Here is a 17097-nt window from a genome sequence, read left to right on the forward strand (position 1 = left end):
GCCATGGTTAGAGGTAATTGGTAAGACTTTTCACCTGTTAGTCACCAATCCACAGTTTGATGAAGTGGAAGTGTCTGCAGGAGACCCTTTTGGATTTCTAGTGGGAGACTCTTTTCCTGATGTCGAGGTAAGTTTGCCCATTGTTGGCAGGCTGCCTTCCTCTTGGAACACCTGCCAGGGGGGGGAGACACCTGAATGTCTGTTCACCTCTCCCAGAGGCCTCATCTCGCTGGAGTTTGTTTGGCCATATGATGCAACGGGTTCGCAAGTGCAGATGGAAGACGACTACTTGATTTTGTCCAGAAAGATGTCTTTACCCCAGAAGTCTAGAGTGGTGAATGCGGTTGAAACTTCATCTCTGCAGGAGGACATTGAAGAGCAGGTGGAAATTCCAACCAACCAGCCTTTCTCAGAGTTTGACGCGATGGTGAAAGACCAAGTGGAACAGGCTGATGCTTGTGCTACTGACACAGAGAAGATGCAGTTGACTGAGTTGCTGTACAAATACAAGGAACTTTTTGCTGTGGACTCATATGACTGTGGCCTTACAGACCTACACGTCACCAGAGTGCCTACGGAACCAAGTAGTAAGCCTGTTTTTGTGCGCCAGTATAAGATCCCATTAGCTTCCTATGAGTCCGTGCAAGAGATTCTCAATACCTTGGAGGCCAGGGGCATCATTAGGCAATGCAACAGCACATACAACTCCCCTCTGTGGCCCATCTTGAAAAAGAACAACAGCTGGAGAATTGCCCTGGACTACCGTCAGCTGAATAAGCGAGTACCGCTGTCCAGGTGGCCAATGGCTCCACTGGATCAGAGTCTTGCTACCATCAAAGGGGCTAAGTATTTCACCAGCCTAGACTTAGCATCAGGGTTTTGGACCGTACCGGTACATCCACATGACCAATATAAACTGGCCTTCACGTTTGGGAAGAAACAGTATACGTGGAACAGAACTCCCTTTGGTTTTCTCAACTCCCCGGCTGAATTCAACATCTTCCTACACAAAGCACTTCCAGATGCTGAAGCTCGAGGGACTGTGGTCTATGTGGATGATATTCTGATCAAAAGCCCTACTTTTCAAGATCACTTGGCAGAGATTGAGCATGTCTTCACACAGTTGACAGATGCTGGAGCTAAATTGACCCTAGCCAAAGGACAATGGTGCAAGAAATCTCTGAATTACCTAGGGTATGAAATTTCTGCTGATGGTCTGCGACCTCAGAAGAAGCGAGTTCAGGCCTTACAACAGCTGAAACATCCCACCAATCTCACAGAACTTCGTTCCTTTCTGGGAATATGCAATTATTCCAGACAGTTCATAGACGAGTATGCGGAGATCACCCGACCCTTGGTCAAGCTATTGAAGAAAGATACACCCTGGACGTGGGGTCCACAGCAGGAATCTGCTATGCAGGAGCTGAAGGATCAGCTTAGCCGCTTTCCATGCCTCGCGTACCCTGAGGGGGGTCGCGAATTCTACGTTGACCTGGGATACTCCAATCATTCCATGAGTGCTGTCCTGTATCAGAAATATGACTCTGATAAGCGGGTTGTGGCCTATGCTAGCAAAGGCCTATCAGATGTGGAAAAGAAGTATTCTGACTGTGAGAAATCCTTGTGGACCACGGTATGGGCTCTGCAACATTTCCGGAGTTACATCCAAGGGGAGAAGCTAATCGTAGAAACTTGTCATCAAATCGTTAGTTTCCTGGGTAGCGACCGAATCAAATCCGGTCGAGTGTCCAACAGTAGGATAGTCTCCTGGACATTGGCTCTTCAAGGATGGCCTTTAGAGGTAAGGTATGCCCAGAAACATCGTAATGTAGTAGCCCAAGGTATGGCTGAGCTGCATGACTGTGCAGGACATGATGCCCTTGCAGGTATTCCTGAAACAGAGGTTCCCGAGCAGGAGAAAGAACCTCATCGGCACCATCTGTATGATGAGAAGATCTGTGAAACCTTGCCTAAGGTCTATGTGGATGGATGCGCCTACCGCCACGACACAGACCATGAGTTGGTCGCAGGTGTGGGAGTGGTATGGAACCCAAACCTTCCTGAAGAGACTTTGAAGCACAGCTTGGGTTCACAAACAAACCAGTATGCTGAGATAGTGGCAGCCGTGGTGGCGGTACAGTCTGCAGTTCAGAAAGGAATTAGGGAATTGGTCATATGCACTGACTCAGATTATGTGAGGCAGAATTTTGTCTCTCATCTACCCAACTGGAAGCAGAACAACATGCTAAACTCGAAAGGAAAACCGGTACATCATGGAAATTTGATTCTGGCCCTGGATCAACTGGTACAGGACCATGACATGACCATCTATTGGAAGAAGGTAAAGGGTCATGCAAAGGTTGACAGTCCTGACAAGATAGGGAACGATCTGGCAGATCTACTCGCGAAGGAAGGTGCGCTCACAGGAGAACTATGGCGGTTCTCAGAACCTGATACCTTGGAAGTTCATGCTGTTACCCGACAGCAAACAAAACAGCTCTGTGAGACTCCAATGGTACAGTGGAGCAGTGAAGTCCCATCCTTTGATCTTGTCACGGCTCAGAAATCAGATCCGGTGGTTGGAAGATTTTATGAGTACATCCAGAATCCGCAAGAACATCCATTGACAGAAGAGGAGTGTCAAGCTGAGGAACTGAGGGTACTCTACACCTCCAGAGAGAAGTTCCAGATACGCCAGGACCTGCTTATTCGGACGAGTAAGCATGGCATTGAGCAATGGGTTGTGCCTCAGACGTATCGTGGCATCATGTTGCAACATGCTCATGATGAACCATGTGCAGGACATAGAGGAGAAGGCATTACCTATGAGACCTTGAAGCAAGTGGCTTATTGGCCCCATATGCGTCAGGATGTGAAGCTGTATACTCGAGGTTGTCTGACCTGTTGTCGTTTCCAGCCATCTTCACCATCCCATCGGGCACCCCTCAGGAAGAAGGGTATTGCTATGCCCTGGTCAGATATCCAGATTGATTGGGTTGGACCTGTGGTTCGATCCACCCGAGGCAACAAGTACATGCTTACTGTCACCTGCATGTTCACCAAGTGGGTGGAGTGCCTACCTGCACCCAATTGCACCGCCGAGACTACGGCTACCTTACTACTGAATCATGTGTTCAGCCGGTGGGGTTTGCCCATGCGAGTGGACTCAGACCAAGGATCTCAGTTTACCGCAGAGGTGATCCAACACATGTGGAAGATGCTAGGCGTGAAGAGTAAACTGCACATTGCCTACCGACCTCAGTCCTCAGGACAAGTGGAAAGAGCTAATCGGACCATCATCACCATTCTGAAGAAGTATGTGTCATCCTCAGGTAAGGATTGGGACATGAAGTTACCATTGGTCCTCATGGCCATACGTGCCACACCCCATCGGTCTACAGGAGTGTCACCTTTTGAGATGATGACAGGTAGGGAAATGATGTTACCAATTCATTTGCTTTACAGGACTAATGATGTGAACTTGTCCAGTGCTACTTCCTCTCATGAGTATGTCACCCATTTGCATCAACATTTGCAAAGTGCCTTTGCCTTTGCCCAGAAGAACTTGGAAAGTAGCGCTAGAGGTAGAAAAGCCTACTATGATCAAGGGACTACCTCCAAAGAGTACCAAATTGGCGACAAGGTATTCTATTTCAATTTTGCCAGAAACAAGGTTAAAGAAAAGAAGTTTCTACCCAGTTGGCATGGTCCTTTCCCTATAGTGGAAAAAGCTTCACCTGTGGCTTACCAAATTCGCCTCAGGAAAAATTCTCAAGGTGAAGATAACCTTAAGTGGGTCCACATCAATCAGTTGAGACCATGTCATCCCAGTCACTTGGTTCCAGATACATGCATTGTTGAAATGACACAAACTAACCATGAAGCAGAATAGCTTCGTCTTCTTTTGTTTTTCAGCTACAAAGAAAAAAAACAAAACCTTGAAGATCCGGTGCAGTTGCCTAACAGATTGATCCTGTTTCCGTTCCTGATGTCGTTCTTCACGATGTTCCTGACGCCCTGCTTCCTAATCCATTGGTGGTTTTCAACATCCCTTCCCCTTGTTCCTCATGATTTCCATTGTTTAGTCATGACTGTTGGAGTTTTTCTTTTCCCAAGAATCATTCTTCTTGTTGGGGGGGAATTTGTTTGGTTTTATTTTTATTTCAACCGATCCAGTGTTCCTGACAGTGAAGTTTTGGATGTGTGTTTGTTTGTTTTTGGGACATTTCATTGACTTTCTTTTTGAACTGTGTCCAATGCTTATGTTTGAAGACTTTCTTCATCATCACCATTACGTGGACCATTTTGTTCCTGTTTGATGTCTTCTTGATGTGAGAAGTTGTCCATTCACACCTCATCATTCATCACGGTCCACCCTATTGACTATGGTTTGGACATTATGTCGTTTTACAGTCTAAAGACTCTCATATCATTGACTTTGTTAGACTTTGTGGAGGTCAACCATGAGTAACTCTCCACGATGCAACAGTTTTAGTCTACTATCATATTAAGGACTGATTTGCTTATGCTTTGCCATGCATTTTATAATAGTATGATAATTGATTTTTGATTATGTTTTCATGTGTTAGGACATAACAGCTAACACCCTATGTTTGTTCTAGTATCAGTGATTTGCTATTTAGTTTTTGGTATACTTTTGAACATTTCTATGATTTCATGAAGTATTTGAATTATTTGCTTCCAGTTATCATTACCAGAGTGTTAGTTTTGAGTTACTGACATTTACAGTTCTTAATTTTTGGTCCTGACCATGAGTCTCGATGTCAACCCGTCTAGCTGTATTATTAGTTAGGTTGGAGAAGGCTTTTACTCCTTTGTAGTAAATTCCATCTCCAAGGGGGGGAATCTGTAGGGGTATTTCCCTGTGATCTAGCCTATGCTGGTCTGGGCCTATACAAGCCTATGACATCTTGGTATAATAAGATGGCTGCTGCAACATCTCTGTGTCAGCAAGATCCAGCTTCAACTTGTGGAAAATCACTGACAGGCTTGCTAAAGCCAAGGACAGTCTGTGTTCTAAACACCCCCTTCTATCACCCTGAGAACGGAGTAGGGAGGCAGACATGGCTCCAGAAGTTACCATTCTCCAAGGTCACAAAACAAAGAACTCTTCTTGCCCATGTACTGAACTGGACATGATCATGATTGGTTTCTACCGTCACCTGACCGAGAGGGACGGGGAAAGCGGGAACAGAAGTGAGTCGGAGACCCTTGGAAGAGGGGCAACTGGTAAGAGGACCTGAGAGATCCAGCAAGGCTCGGGGGGAGCCAGAGACTTTGTATGATACCAACATCGTGACCTGCATCCTGGTGCAAATACCTGTGGCAGAGATATTGGCTCTGATAACCAAAGGAGTGACGGGAACCTACATGGGCTAATAAAGACCTGCACTACCTAAGACACCGACAGCTAAAATAGCGTCTGGGGAGATTCTGCTCCGGTCTTATCTGAAGCCGTCATCACGACAGCGTGGTAAGATCACAGTGATATATTTCCTGGTCTGGGGTTAGGCAGTGGTTTTATCTAAGTACGACTGGTTTATGTCAGCTCTTGGTCAGAGAAAGCAGCTAATGTGTATTTTGCATAAGATGTGATAAGTTTCATAAGGATTATTAGGTTATCATTTGTACTGTTCTAATCATTACCGTACTTAGTCTCAGGATAATCAGAGTGTAGTTTAGACAATATATTTTCGGTAGTGCTCATATCAGTAAGGGATATTTTTATTGCATAAGCTAGCGCAGAGTATTTCTATTTTCTTATCCATAATAAAGCTAATATATATATCTATCAGCTGTGTCTTTCTTTTTCACTCTACACACCAAAACACCTGGAGAGGTGCCAGAAGCAAGATTCCTGTATCTCACCCTAGACAGAGCTAGTGAGTCTGTTAGGCAGACTTATGCATCAGGGAATCTTGGTATAAGTAATCTGTGGGTACTTGTTGCCCTAGGTATTATTTATCTCACCCTACAAGTTCCACTGAAAATCCAGGCAGACTGCTTTGGCACTATCTGGAGTGGGCAAGTTGTATGGGCATTGCCAGTATTCAGTGGTGGTATCCGGATAGGACAGAGGAAAGGCTGTCTTAAGTTGACTGGATAACTTCTGGCAACTGCTTAGCACCCAGGTATTCATTGCTGATATGAGGGTATAGAATGGTGACCAGCATTTAAAAAAAACACTGACCACCATAGGCTCAGTATTCACCCATTAGTTTCTTATTTTGCCAATACTGCTGCTTTAACTAAATTGAATGTAGCAGAACATCTTTTCAATAGTCAAAGAATTGTCTTTTGCAACAATAGAGAGTTTATTCTGTGGGTTTAAAATAAGAAAGTAACAATTACAGTTGTCTATGAATCTGCAGATTAGAATATTTTCCTTCTCTTGGCAAATATACTAATCCTGTATAAATATTCTTGCATTCAGAGCACTTTGGAGAGAAAACGGTTTAATACCAATTGGGATCTTACTGAATCCTTGTGTAAAGATTAAAAATGAGTTTATTTTAACAGTTTAACTTTGGCTGTTTATTTTAATTTCCTTGATGTGCCATTTTAATAAATGCTCTGTTTGCTTTTAATAGATTTTGTTCCAAATACTTCTGATGATGAAGGGAGGTATAAGATAGGAAACCAAGCGAGCATTGGGATGTTTAATCTGAACAAGCTGCTACAAGCTCTGAGCCCTCTGTTGAGTCCCAGAGAAAAGCATCTGTGAGTAGTCCTGGAAAGCATCTTCACACACTCTCAAGTGAAGGAAGCATGGCTGCTAACGTGTGTGTAATGCTTTTTTTTCCCCTTTAAATTGTTCCTAGCTATTTTTTTGTTTACTGAGGATCCCGCAACTTATTTGGTGTTTATTTCTATTTATTTATTAATACTTGCTATACTGCCTTTCCCAATGAGTAGTTCAAAGCAGTGTACAATACTCATAAAACAATAGTCAAAGTAAAGAGAGGAACTACAATGGTAGATAGAAAACTTTGCACACAAGATAACATTAACTGACATTACAACAACAGTAGGGAGGAAAGAAAGAAAAGGAGGTAACAAAAAGGGAGAGGGCTACTTCAGACTGCGAAAATTTATACACCAAGTATTACGATGATGATGGAAGGCTTGTTGGAAGAGAGGCTGACCAACAGACAAAGAGGGGCATAATCGAACAGGGCGCCCAAGTTTACATGAGGGCGTCCTCGCAGGACGGCCCTGCGAAGGGGCGGGGAAACCCGTATTATCGAAACAAGATGGGTGTCCATCTTTAGTTTCGATAATACGGTCGGGGATGCCCAAATCTCAACATTTAGGTCGACCTTAGAGATGGTTGACCTAAATGTTGAGATGGTTGATCTCAATGTTGAGATCAACCTTGAGTTCACTACCAAGCCACCTCTTCCTCTTCACCCTTCAACCCTCTCCCTCAACCAACCAACCCAGGCCTCTTTCTCCTCCTTTCCTGATATCACCGAGGAGGAAACCACCCGCCTTCTTTCCTCCTCGAAATGCACCACTTGTTCCTCTGATCCCAACCCCACCAACTTACTTAACACCATCTCTCATACTGTCACCCACTCCATCTGTCATATCCTCAACCTCTCTCTCTCCATTGCAACTGTCCCTGACACCTTCAAGCACGCTGTAGTCACACCTCTCCTCAAAAAACCATCACTTGACCCTACCTGTCCCTCCAACTACCGCCCCATCTCCCTCCTACCCTTCCTCTCCAAAATACTTGAGTGCGCCGTTCACAGCCGCTGCCTTGATTTTCTCTCCTCTCATGCCATCCTTGATCCGCTTCAATCCGGTTTTCCCCCTCTACACTCGACAGAAACAGCACTCTCTAAAGTCTGTAATGACCTTTTCCTTGCCAAATCCAGAGGCCACTACTCCATCCTCATCCTCCTTGATCTATCCGCCGCTTTTGACACTGTCAATCATGATTTACTTCTTGCCACACTGTCCTCATTTGGGTTCCAGGGTTCTGTCCTCTCCTGGTTCTCCTCCTATCTCTCCCACCGCACATTCAGAATACACTCTCATGGATCTTCCTCCAAACCCATCCCGCTCTCTGTTGGAGTTCCCCAGGGATCTGTCCTTGGACCCCTTCTTTTTTCAATCTACACCTCTTCCCTGGGCTCACTGATCTCATCGCATGGTTTCCATCTTTATGCTGATGACACCCAGCTGTATCTCTCCACACCAGACATCACCACGGAGACCCAGGCCAAGGTATCAGCCTGCTTATCCGACATTGCTGCATGGATGTCCAACTGCCACCTGAAACTGAACATGTCCAAGACCGAGCTTATCGTCTTTCCACCAAAACCCACTTCTCCTCTTCCTCCACTCTCTATCTCAGTTGATGGCACCCTCATCCTCCCCGTCTCATCTGCCCGCAACCTTGGAGTCATCTTCGACTCCTCCCTCTCCTTCTCTGCGCATATCCAGCAGATAGCCAAGACCTGTCGTTTCTTTCTCTTTAACATCAGCAAAATTCGCCCTTTCCTCTCTGAGCACACCACCTGTACTCTCGTCCACGCTCTCATTACCTCTTGCCTTGACTACTGCAACCTACTCCTCACTGGCCTCCTACTTAGCCATCTATCCCCCCTTCAATCCGTTCAGATCTCTGCTGCACGTCTTATATTCCGCCTGAACCGATATACTCATATCACCCCTCTCCTCAGGTCACTTCACTGGCTTCCAATCAGATACCGCATACAGTTCAAGCTTCTCCTTCTTACCTACAAATGCACTCAGTCTGCAGCCCCTCATTACCTCTCTACCCTCATTTCCCCTTACGTTCCCGCCCGTAACCTCCGTTCACAGGACAAATCACTCCTCTCAGTACCCTTCTCCACCACCGCCAACTCCAGGCTCCGTTCATTCTGCCTCGCCTCACCCTATACTTGGAATAAACTTCCTGAGCACTTACGCCAAGCCCCCTCCCTACTCATCTTCAAATCTTTGCTCAAAGCCCACCTCTTCAATGTTGCTTTCGGCACCTAACCTTTATACCTTTCAGAAAATCTAGACTGCCCCAATTTGACTGCCCCTATTTGACTGACTGTGCATTTGTCCTTTAGATTGTAAGCTCCTTGAGAAGGGACTGTCCTTCTATGTTAAATTGTACAGTGCTGCGTAACCCTAGTAGTGCTTTAGAAATGTCAAGTAGTAGTAGTAGTAGTGGTTGATCTTAGAGATGGTCGTCTGCGGTTTTTGGCTATAATGGAAACTGAGGACGCCCATAACGCCCTTTGGTCGTTGGAGGAGCTAGAATTCGTAGTGCAGTGGTCCCCGTCACATGCCAGGACACCAACCGGGAACCCTAAGGGGCACTGCAGTGGACTTCACAAATTGCTTCCAGGTGCTTAGCTCCCTTACCTTGGGTGCTGAGCCCCCCAACCTCCCACCTCAAAACCCACTTCCCACAACTGTACACCACTACCATAGCCCTAAGGGGTGAAGGGGGCACCTACATGTGGGTACAGTGGGTTTCGGGTGGGTTTGGAGGGCTCACATTTACCACCACAAATGTAACAGGTGGGGGGGGGGGGGGGGGGGGGATGGGCCTGGGTCCGCCTGGCTGAAGTGCACTGCACCCACTAAAACTGCTCCAAGGACCTGCATACTGCTGTCAATGTCAAATGGGAGGGGGTTGGTGACCACTGAGGGAGTAAGGGGAGGTCATCCCCGATTCCCTCTGGTGGTCATCTGGTCAGTTCGGGCAACTTTTCATGGCTTGGTCATAAGAAAAAATGGACCAAGTAAAGTCGGCCAAGTGCTCGTCAGGGATGCCCTTCTTTTTTCTATTATCGGCCAAGGATGCCCATCTCACGCCCCAGTCCCGCCTTCGCTATAGTGCTGACCCCCCCCCCCCCCCCCGTGAACTTTGGTCGTCCCCACGATGGGAAGCAGTTGAGGACGCCCCAAATCGGCTTTCGATTATGCCGATTTGGGCGACCCTGAGAGAAGGACGCCCATCTCCCTATTTGTGTTGGAAGGTGGGCGCCCTTCTCTTTTGAAAATAAGCCTGAAAGCCAACTTGGGAGATAGTGCTTGCTTGAAAGATGCTGTATTGGTTGCTTCTAACAGCGAGTGAACACTTGTCGGCACACGGTTTGTTACTTCCTTTGAGTGCATTCTCATTGGCAACTTTGTCTTTAATTTTACAGAGTGTATGCTCGTTGGCAACTTTGTCAAGTCAGTGCACTCTGTGAAAAACTATTTGTGACCCCTGAAGCAGGTGTTTTGTGACGCCGAAACACGGACCGTGTTGGGTCTTTTATTCAAGCAACCAATAAAAGCGTCTTTCAAGCACTGTCTCCCGAGTTGGCTTTGTCTGTTGGTCAGCCTCTACTCCTGTTGGTTTGATTTGGTTGTCGTGGAGGTTTCTCCTGTTTGCTGTTCCTGAGACTTGTTGGAAGATCCATGTTTTAACCAGAGTCTTGAATTTTTTCAGGAATAGTTCAGAGCGTATAGTGAGAGGTAAAGAGTACCACAGAGCTGGGGCTGCAAAGAAGAAAGATTGATATCTGGTAGATTCTCTAGTGGCAAGTCTATGGTTGTTGCCAGAACTAATGACAAATTTGGGGACAATTCCATACCTTAGTGCCAAGATTCCATTATAGAATAGTAGCACAAATCAGCATCTTCGTGCCTACAGTTAGGCACTCCCACTTACACTATGCCGATAGCAGGCGTAAATGTGTGTACCTAAGTGCAGCGCTTTAGTGAGTAACGTACTGTATTCTGTAAGTTACATGTGCAAATGTTAGTCCGGCCCACGCTCCTCCCCCGTGAACATCCCCTTGTATTTTTGCACTAAGCAAGTTTCATGTGTTGTATATGGAAAAGTGCCGAAAGCGCACTTAGCATTTCTAGCTTGCGGTAAAAATCGGCTGGCGGTAAATGCCAAGGTGCCCATTGTATTCCTATGGGCATCTCTGCATTTAACGCCAGGTGACTTCTATTGCGAGCTAAAAAAAACACTACTGCAGCTTAGTAAAAGACCCCCCTTAGGGTTTTAAATTTAGCTCTGTATTCTACTGGTAGCCATGAACCACTGTGCCAAGGCACGCTTTTCATAGTATGAAGAGAGGCAGATTAGTTGTTGCAGATAATAGAGGCAGCTCCTGAAAGTTGTTTGGATTTGGGGGATCAGCATAAGTGTTGAGCCTAACTGTATCCCAAGCTTTCAGACTTATGATTTAAGGGGGAGTTTGCAGTGTGAGAAGTGATGGTGCGTACTTTGCTGGTGGATGTGCATGGGGCGGAGGGTGAGTGGACTATACAGAAGTACCAGGGGCGTAGCCAGACACCCAAGTTTGGGTGGGCCTGGATCCAAGGTGGGTGGGAAGAACTCCGCCTTGTTCTACAAGTGATTTGGTTTCTCCCTCTCTCACCTGCATGCCATATGGTCTTTCAAACATCCCCTCTCCCCCGTATACCTTTTAAATAGCAGATTTTCACAGGCAGCAAACAGTTGTTGGGAGTTTTTGGCTGATGGGGCTTGGGGTCCCTGCCAGCCACATTATAGGTGTGCTGCTACTTGGTGGGCCTGAACCTAAAGTGGGTGGGCCTGGGCCCACCCCAGCCCACCCTTGGCTACGCCACTGAGAAGTACATTATTACACTGTAAACTATATTATGGAGCATTCACTACTGTTCAAATGCTAGAAAAATAGTTTTCACCCATATTTGCTACAGCATGAGAGATTTTGATCAAAACATGAGGAAGTAAGCTTAAAAACAACAGCTGGAAGTACTTTTTCACAGAAAGGGTGGTGAATGCCTGGAATGTCTTCTCAGTGATAGTGTCTGGGACTAAAACAGTGATAGAATTCAAAAACATGTGGGATAAACACAGAGGATACCTAGCTAGCAAGAGGATGGGACCAAAGCAAAACAAAGGTGTGCAACCCGCACCAAGCAGCAGGTACAATCCTAAAGAAAGATATAAAGGAGGTAACTTGCATGCACTGCACAGAGCGCCAGGCATGATTCTAGCCACCTTGCTTGGCAGACTAGATGGACCATGCTTGTCTTTATCTGCCATCTACTACCGTACTATATTACTATATAAATGGAGATTACAGGCCTGTTTCATTCTCAGCCTGCTGCTGTTTTCTATTCATACTTTGTTAATAAGGCAGTTTTCTTCTCCCTTGGCCCTCCACCTCAGTTAGCCAGATCATGGATTTTGACAACATGAGCCTTTGTATGTAAGCGCTCAACAATTTTTATCCTGTTTTGTATTTGTCACCCTCCCCCTTGGCCATTTCAGTGAGAACTCTGAAATCATGGAATTTAAACCTGGCTAGTGGATGACATCCATGGCATATGACCAAATGCTGTAGCATCCTTACCCCCTAAGAATCTGCTTTCCTATTTTTTTTCACTCTGTGGCCTCTTCCTAGGTCTCTTCTTAATCTGTCTTTATTTTGATTTCTCACAGTTTCATTTTTCATGGATTTAGTGAAGGGAAATCTTGCCTTACCAATCTATTACATTTCTTTGAAGTGGTGAACAAACATGTGAATAAAAGTGAGCTGGTTGATATTGTATGCCTGGATTTTCAAAAGGCGTTTGACAAAGTACCTCATAAAAGACTCCAGAGGAAATTGGAGAGCCATGGGATAGGCGGTAGTGTCCTATTGTGAATTAAAAACTGGTTAAAAGATAGAAAGCAGAGAGTAGGGTTAAATGGTCAGTATTCTCAATGGAGAAGGGTAGATAGTGGGGTTCCACAGTGGTCTGTGCTGGAACCGCTGCTTTTTAACATATTTATAAATGATTTAGAGATGGGAGTAACTAGTGAGGCAATTAAATTTGCTGATGATACTAAGTTATTCAAAGTTGTTAAATCGCAAGAGGATTGTGAAAAATTATATGAGGACCTTACAAGACTGGGAGACTGGGCGTCTAAATGGCAGATGATGTTTATTGTGAGCAAGTGCAAAGTGATGCATGTGGGAAACAGGAACCTGAATTATAGCTACATAATGCAAGGTTCCACGTTAGGAGTCACGGACCAAGAAAGGGATCTAGGTATCGTCATTGATGATATGTTGAAACCTTCTTAGTATGCTGCAGCAGCTAAGAAAGCAAATAGAATGTTAGGTATTATTAGGAAAGGAATGGAAAACAAAAATGAGGATGTTTTAATGCTTTTGTATTGCTCCATGGTGTGATCGCACCTCGAATACTGTGTTCAGTTCTGGTCACCGCATCTCAAAAAAGATATAGTGGAATTAGAAAAGGTGCAGAGAAGGACGACGAAAATGATAAAGGGGGTGGGACGACTTCCCTATGAGGAAAGACTGAAGCGTCTAGGGCTCTTCAGCTTGGAGAAAAGACAGCTGAGGGGAGATATGATAGAGGTCTATAAAATAATGAGTGGAGTGGAATGGGTAGATATTAATCATCTGTTTACTCTTTTCAAAAATACTAGGACTAGGGGGCATGCGATGAAACTACAAAGTAGTAAATTTAAAATGAATTCGGAGAAAATTTTTCTTAACTCAACGTGTAATTCAACTCTGGAATTTGTTGCCAGAGAATGTGGTAAAGGTGGTTAACTTAGCAGGGTTTAAAAAAGGGTTGGACGGCATCCTAAAGGAAAAGTCCATAGACCATTATTAAAATGGACTTGGGGAAAATCCATTGCTTATTTCTCGAGGATAAGCAGCATAAAATGTATTGTACTTTTTTGGGAGGTATTTGTGACCTGGATTGGCCACTGTTGGAAACAGGATACTGAGCTTTATAGACCCTTGGTCTGTCCCAGTATGGCAGTACTTATCTCTATATATAAAAAGCACCACCAACGTTCTAAATGAAGCCTCCAGCTAGAAGTGTGAAGGGGGACAGATATCCAGTTTCCCCATGAGTGTCTGCCCCGCCCTCGCTCTCTCTGTAACACAAACAGTGAAGGAAAACACAGCAAAGCACGAAATCAAATCGCTCTCTCTGTAACAGTGAAGATTCAGAGGGGGGAGGGGAGAGAGGGCAGAAGCCCTCACTATCTCTGTAACACAAACAAAGCACAGCAGGAAACTTAACACTGAAGGACTCGACTCCCAGGGGGAAGGGGACAGAGAGCAGAGGGGAAGGGAGAGAGGGCAGAGGGCAGGGACACACATACTCCCACATGCACACAGAAGAAAACCTTGCTAGCCCCCGTTTCATTTGCATCAGAAACGGGGCTTTTTTACTAGTGTATTTATAAAAGCAAATGTTCTTTAATGAAAGGCTTGCATCTAATGCTAGTGTTTTTGTGCCCCATATCAGTTCTCAACTCCCATCCTCTAAGGCTTCCTGTTTCTTTTAGAATTAGATTTAAATTGTCATTACTTGTTCATAAAATATTGGTTGGAATGGCACCTTATTATTTCTAAAAACAAAAATCTGCCTAGAGCAATGACTTCAGAAACTACTACTACTACTATTTAACATTTTTATAGCGCTACAAGGCATACGCAGCGCTGTACACCATACACAAAATCGCTTGTGCAAATCTGTTAAAGGTCAATTATTGTATTTATCAAAATGTCGGCCTCATAAGTCCAGGGTACCAACACAGTGGACACACCTGTACTGACTTTCATCACGGGCCACCACCCACCTCCGAAAAGCCTTTAATAGATTTGCACAAGCGATATTAGATTTGTAGAGCAAATAAATACAGTAGTTTCTGACATTATTTCTCTCAGGTGCTTTGTCCTTATGTTTCATCTCCTTCATTGAGATCATAAGGAAAATGATAGCTTGTGGTGCCTCACCTTGCAAAATTGAGTTATGTTGTGATTTGAGAAGCATGATGCAAGAAACGGGGAGAAATATAAAATGGGTTAGATCATAATGCTTCAAAGATAAACAGACAAAATTAAGCCATAGAGAGCTCAAAGTTACTGATTAGTTATGCACGCCTTGAGACAGCCCTTTGTGGCGAAACTTTGGCCTGATGTGATTGATTTTTCTTACACGTCTATGTTTACCACCAATTCAGAAGTCTTGTTAAGTATCTTTTCACTTCTTTTTTGGGATCAATGAAAGAACAGATGACCTTCCTTTGAAGTTTTTAGCAAAAACAGAAATGAGATAAGGGATTTTTATGCCGATGAAGAGAGTGACCCATGTTATTTCCTCCTTACCCTATAAAGAATATAGATTGGGTGGAGGTTGGGGTACAGAGGCTTTTTCCCTTTCTCTTGAATGGATTTTTTTTGCACTTCACAGGAACATAGTATATGATTAAGTAATCTTGCAGTTTGTACAAGAGAGTTTGTTGATTTTGTGCTTCTATAATTAGATACGCTGTTTCCCCTTTTTTGGATTAATTGTTTTTGTATCCACCACCTCCACTGGGATGACATTCCAGGCATCCACCACCCTTTCCATGAAAAAGTATTTCCTGAGGTTGCTTTTAAGTTTACCTCCTTGCAGCTTCATTTCATGTACTGTAGTTCTACAACTTCCCAGTCTTTGAAATAGATTTGTTTGCTCATTGCTATGTTTTAAGTATGTAAATGTCTGTATCATATCTCCCTCATCCCTCCTTTCCTCTAGGGTGTACTTTCTCCATTTTTATTGTCTTCCTCTAAATCATCAAATCTTTTTCTATCCTTAGCAAGATGAGGCCTCCAAAACTGAACACAGTACTCCGTGTGAGTCCTTACCAATGACTCTTTACAGGGGTATTAATACCTCCTCCCTTCTGCTGCTTATGCCGTTCTCTGTGCAGTCCAGCATCCTTAAATTAGTCACTTTGAATATAGCATTTATTTTAAGCTTGAGATATACAAATTCTATATTTAGGTCTACTACTATAATGAAAAGTATTGCTGAGCAATATTTAAAATTTAATCTTATGAAATATTTGAATTTATTTTACAGAGCTTTGAAGATACTTGAAGGATATCCAGATCTATATTACAACAGGTATATAATTTGGTAACCTGTTTGTTTTATCTTTAAGAGAATTTGTGGAAGATAATTTTATACAGGTTGTTCTGCATGTGTTCTCTGAGGACAAGCAGGATAGCAAGTCCTCATAGGTGTGGAATATCACCAAGAAAGCTCGGCATGGGAAAGAACTTCTGGAACTTCTCAGCTTCCACATTCTTAAAGAATGGCCAACAGTGGCCAATCCAGGTCACAAGTATCCTGCAGAAACCCAAATAGTAGCAACATTCCATGCTACCAATCCCAGGGCAAGCAACAGCTTCCCCATATCTATCTCAATGGACTATGGACTTTTCCTCCAGGAACTTTTGCAAACCTCTTTTAAACCCAAATACACTAACCGATGTTACTACATCCTCCAGCAAAGAGTTCCAGAGCTTTACTATTCGTTGAATGAAAAAAATATTTCCTCCTATTTGTTTTAACTTCATTGAGTGTCCCTTAGTGTTTGTACTTTATGAAAGAGTAAAAAATCGATTCACTTCTACTTGTTCTACACCACTCAGGGTTTTGTAGACCTCAATCATATCTCCCTTCAGCTGTCTCTTTTTGAAGCTGAAGAGCCCTAACCTCTTTAGCCTTTTCTCATACGAGAGGAGTTCCATCCCCTTTATCATTTTGGTTGCTCAGTATCCTGGTATTTCTTTGAGTAGGATTTGTCACTGCCTTTTAAATTTTTTTTCTTTATTTGCATCTGCTCACTCAGGCTCTTTTTTACAGGTCTTGGGTGCCCTAGTCAGAACTAATTGTAATCGTCATGTTGTTTGGTTTCTCTCTGACTGTCTTTTTCAGTGACAAGTACCAGAAAAGAATCTCCAGAAGCTAGTGCGCCCAATGTGACAAGACCATATCAATTGTGAATACCCATAACTTTTGTTGCTGTGTCTGAGGCCCAAACATGAACTGTCTCAATGTAATTTGTGTTCATGGATATCAAAGAGAGGACTTTTGTTTTACTGAGAACAAAAATGAGAATGAATTTTTGGTGCTTCTGAGTCTGGTCAGCATTAGAGGAATTGGTCTCTATGGGTCCTGGTGTTGCATCAGCATTGACCATCCTCAACATTGAGCATTGAGGCCATCGGGTTTCGGATACCCACTGAA

At 44.1% G+C, this 17097-nt stretch overlaps 1 protein-coding gene across 1 annotated transcript in view; it reads left to right on the forward strand.

Annotated features, from left to right (window-relative positions):
* The window catches only part of LOC115467703 (protein adenylyltransferase SelO-like), a 127576-nt gene that overhangs the window by 70774 nt on the left and 39705 nt on the right, over window positions 1-17097 (forward strand). The window contains exons 12-13 of the mRNA XM_030199284.1: window positions 6612-6741; window positions 15925-15969. Coding sequence (XP_030055144.1) covers window positions 6612-6741; window positions 15925-15969 — 175 coding nt within the window. The remainder of the gene's footprint in view (window positions 1-6611; window positions 6742-15924; window positions 15970-17097) is intronic.

This window comes from Microcaecilia unicolor, chromosome 1 (assembly GCF_901765095.1).
Source record: "Microcaecilia unicolor chromosome 1, aMicUni1.1, whole genome shotgun sequence".
Classification (NCBI taxonomy): domain Eukaryota; kingdom Metazoa; phylum Chordata; class Amphibia; order Gymnophiona; family Siphonopidae; genus Microcaecilia; species Microcaecilia unicolor.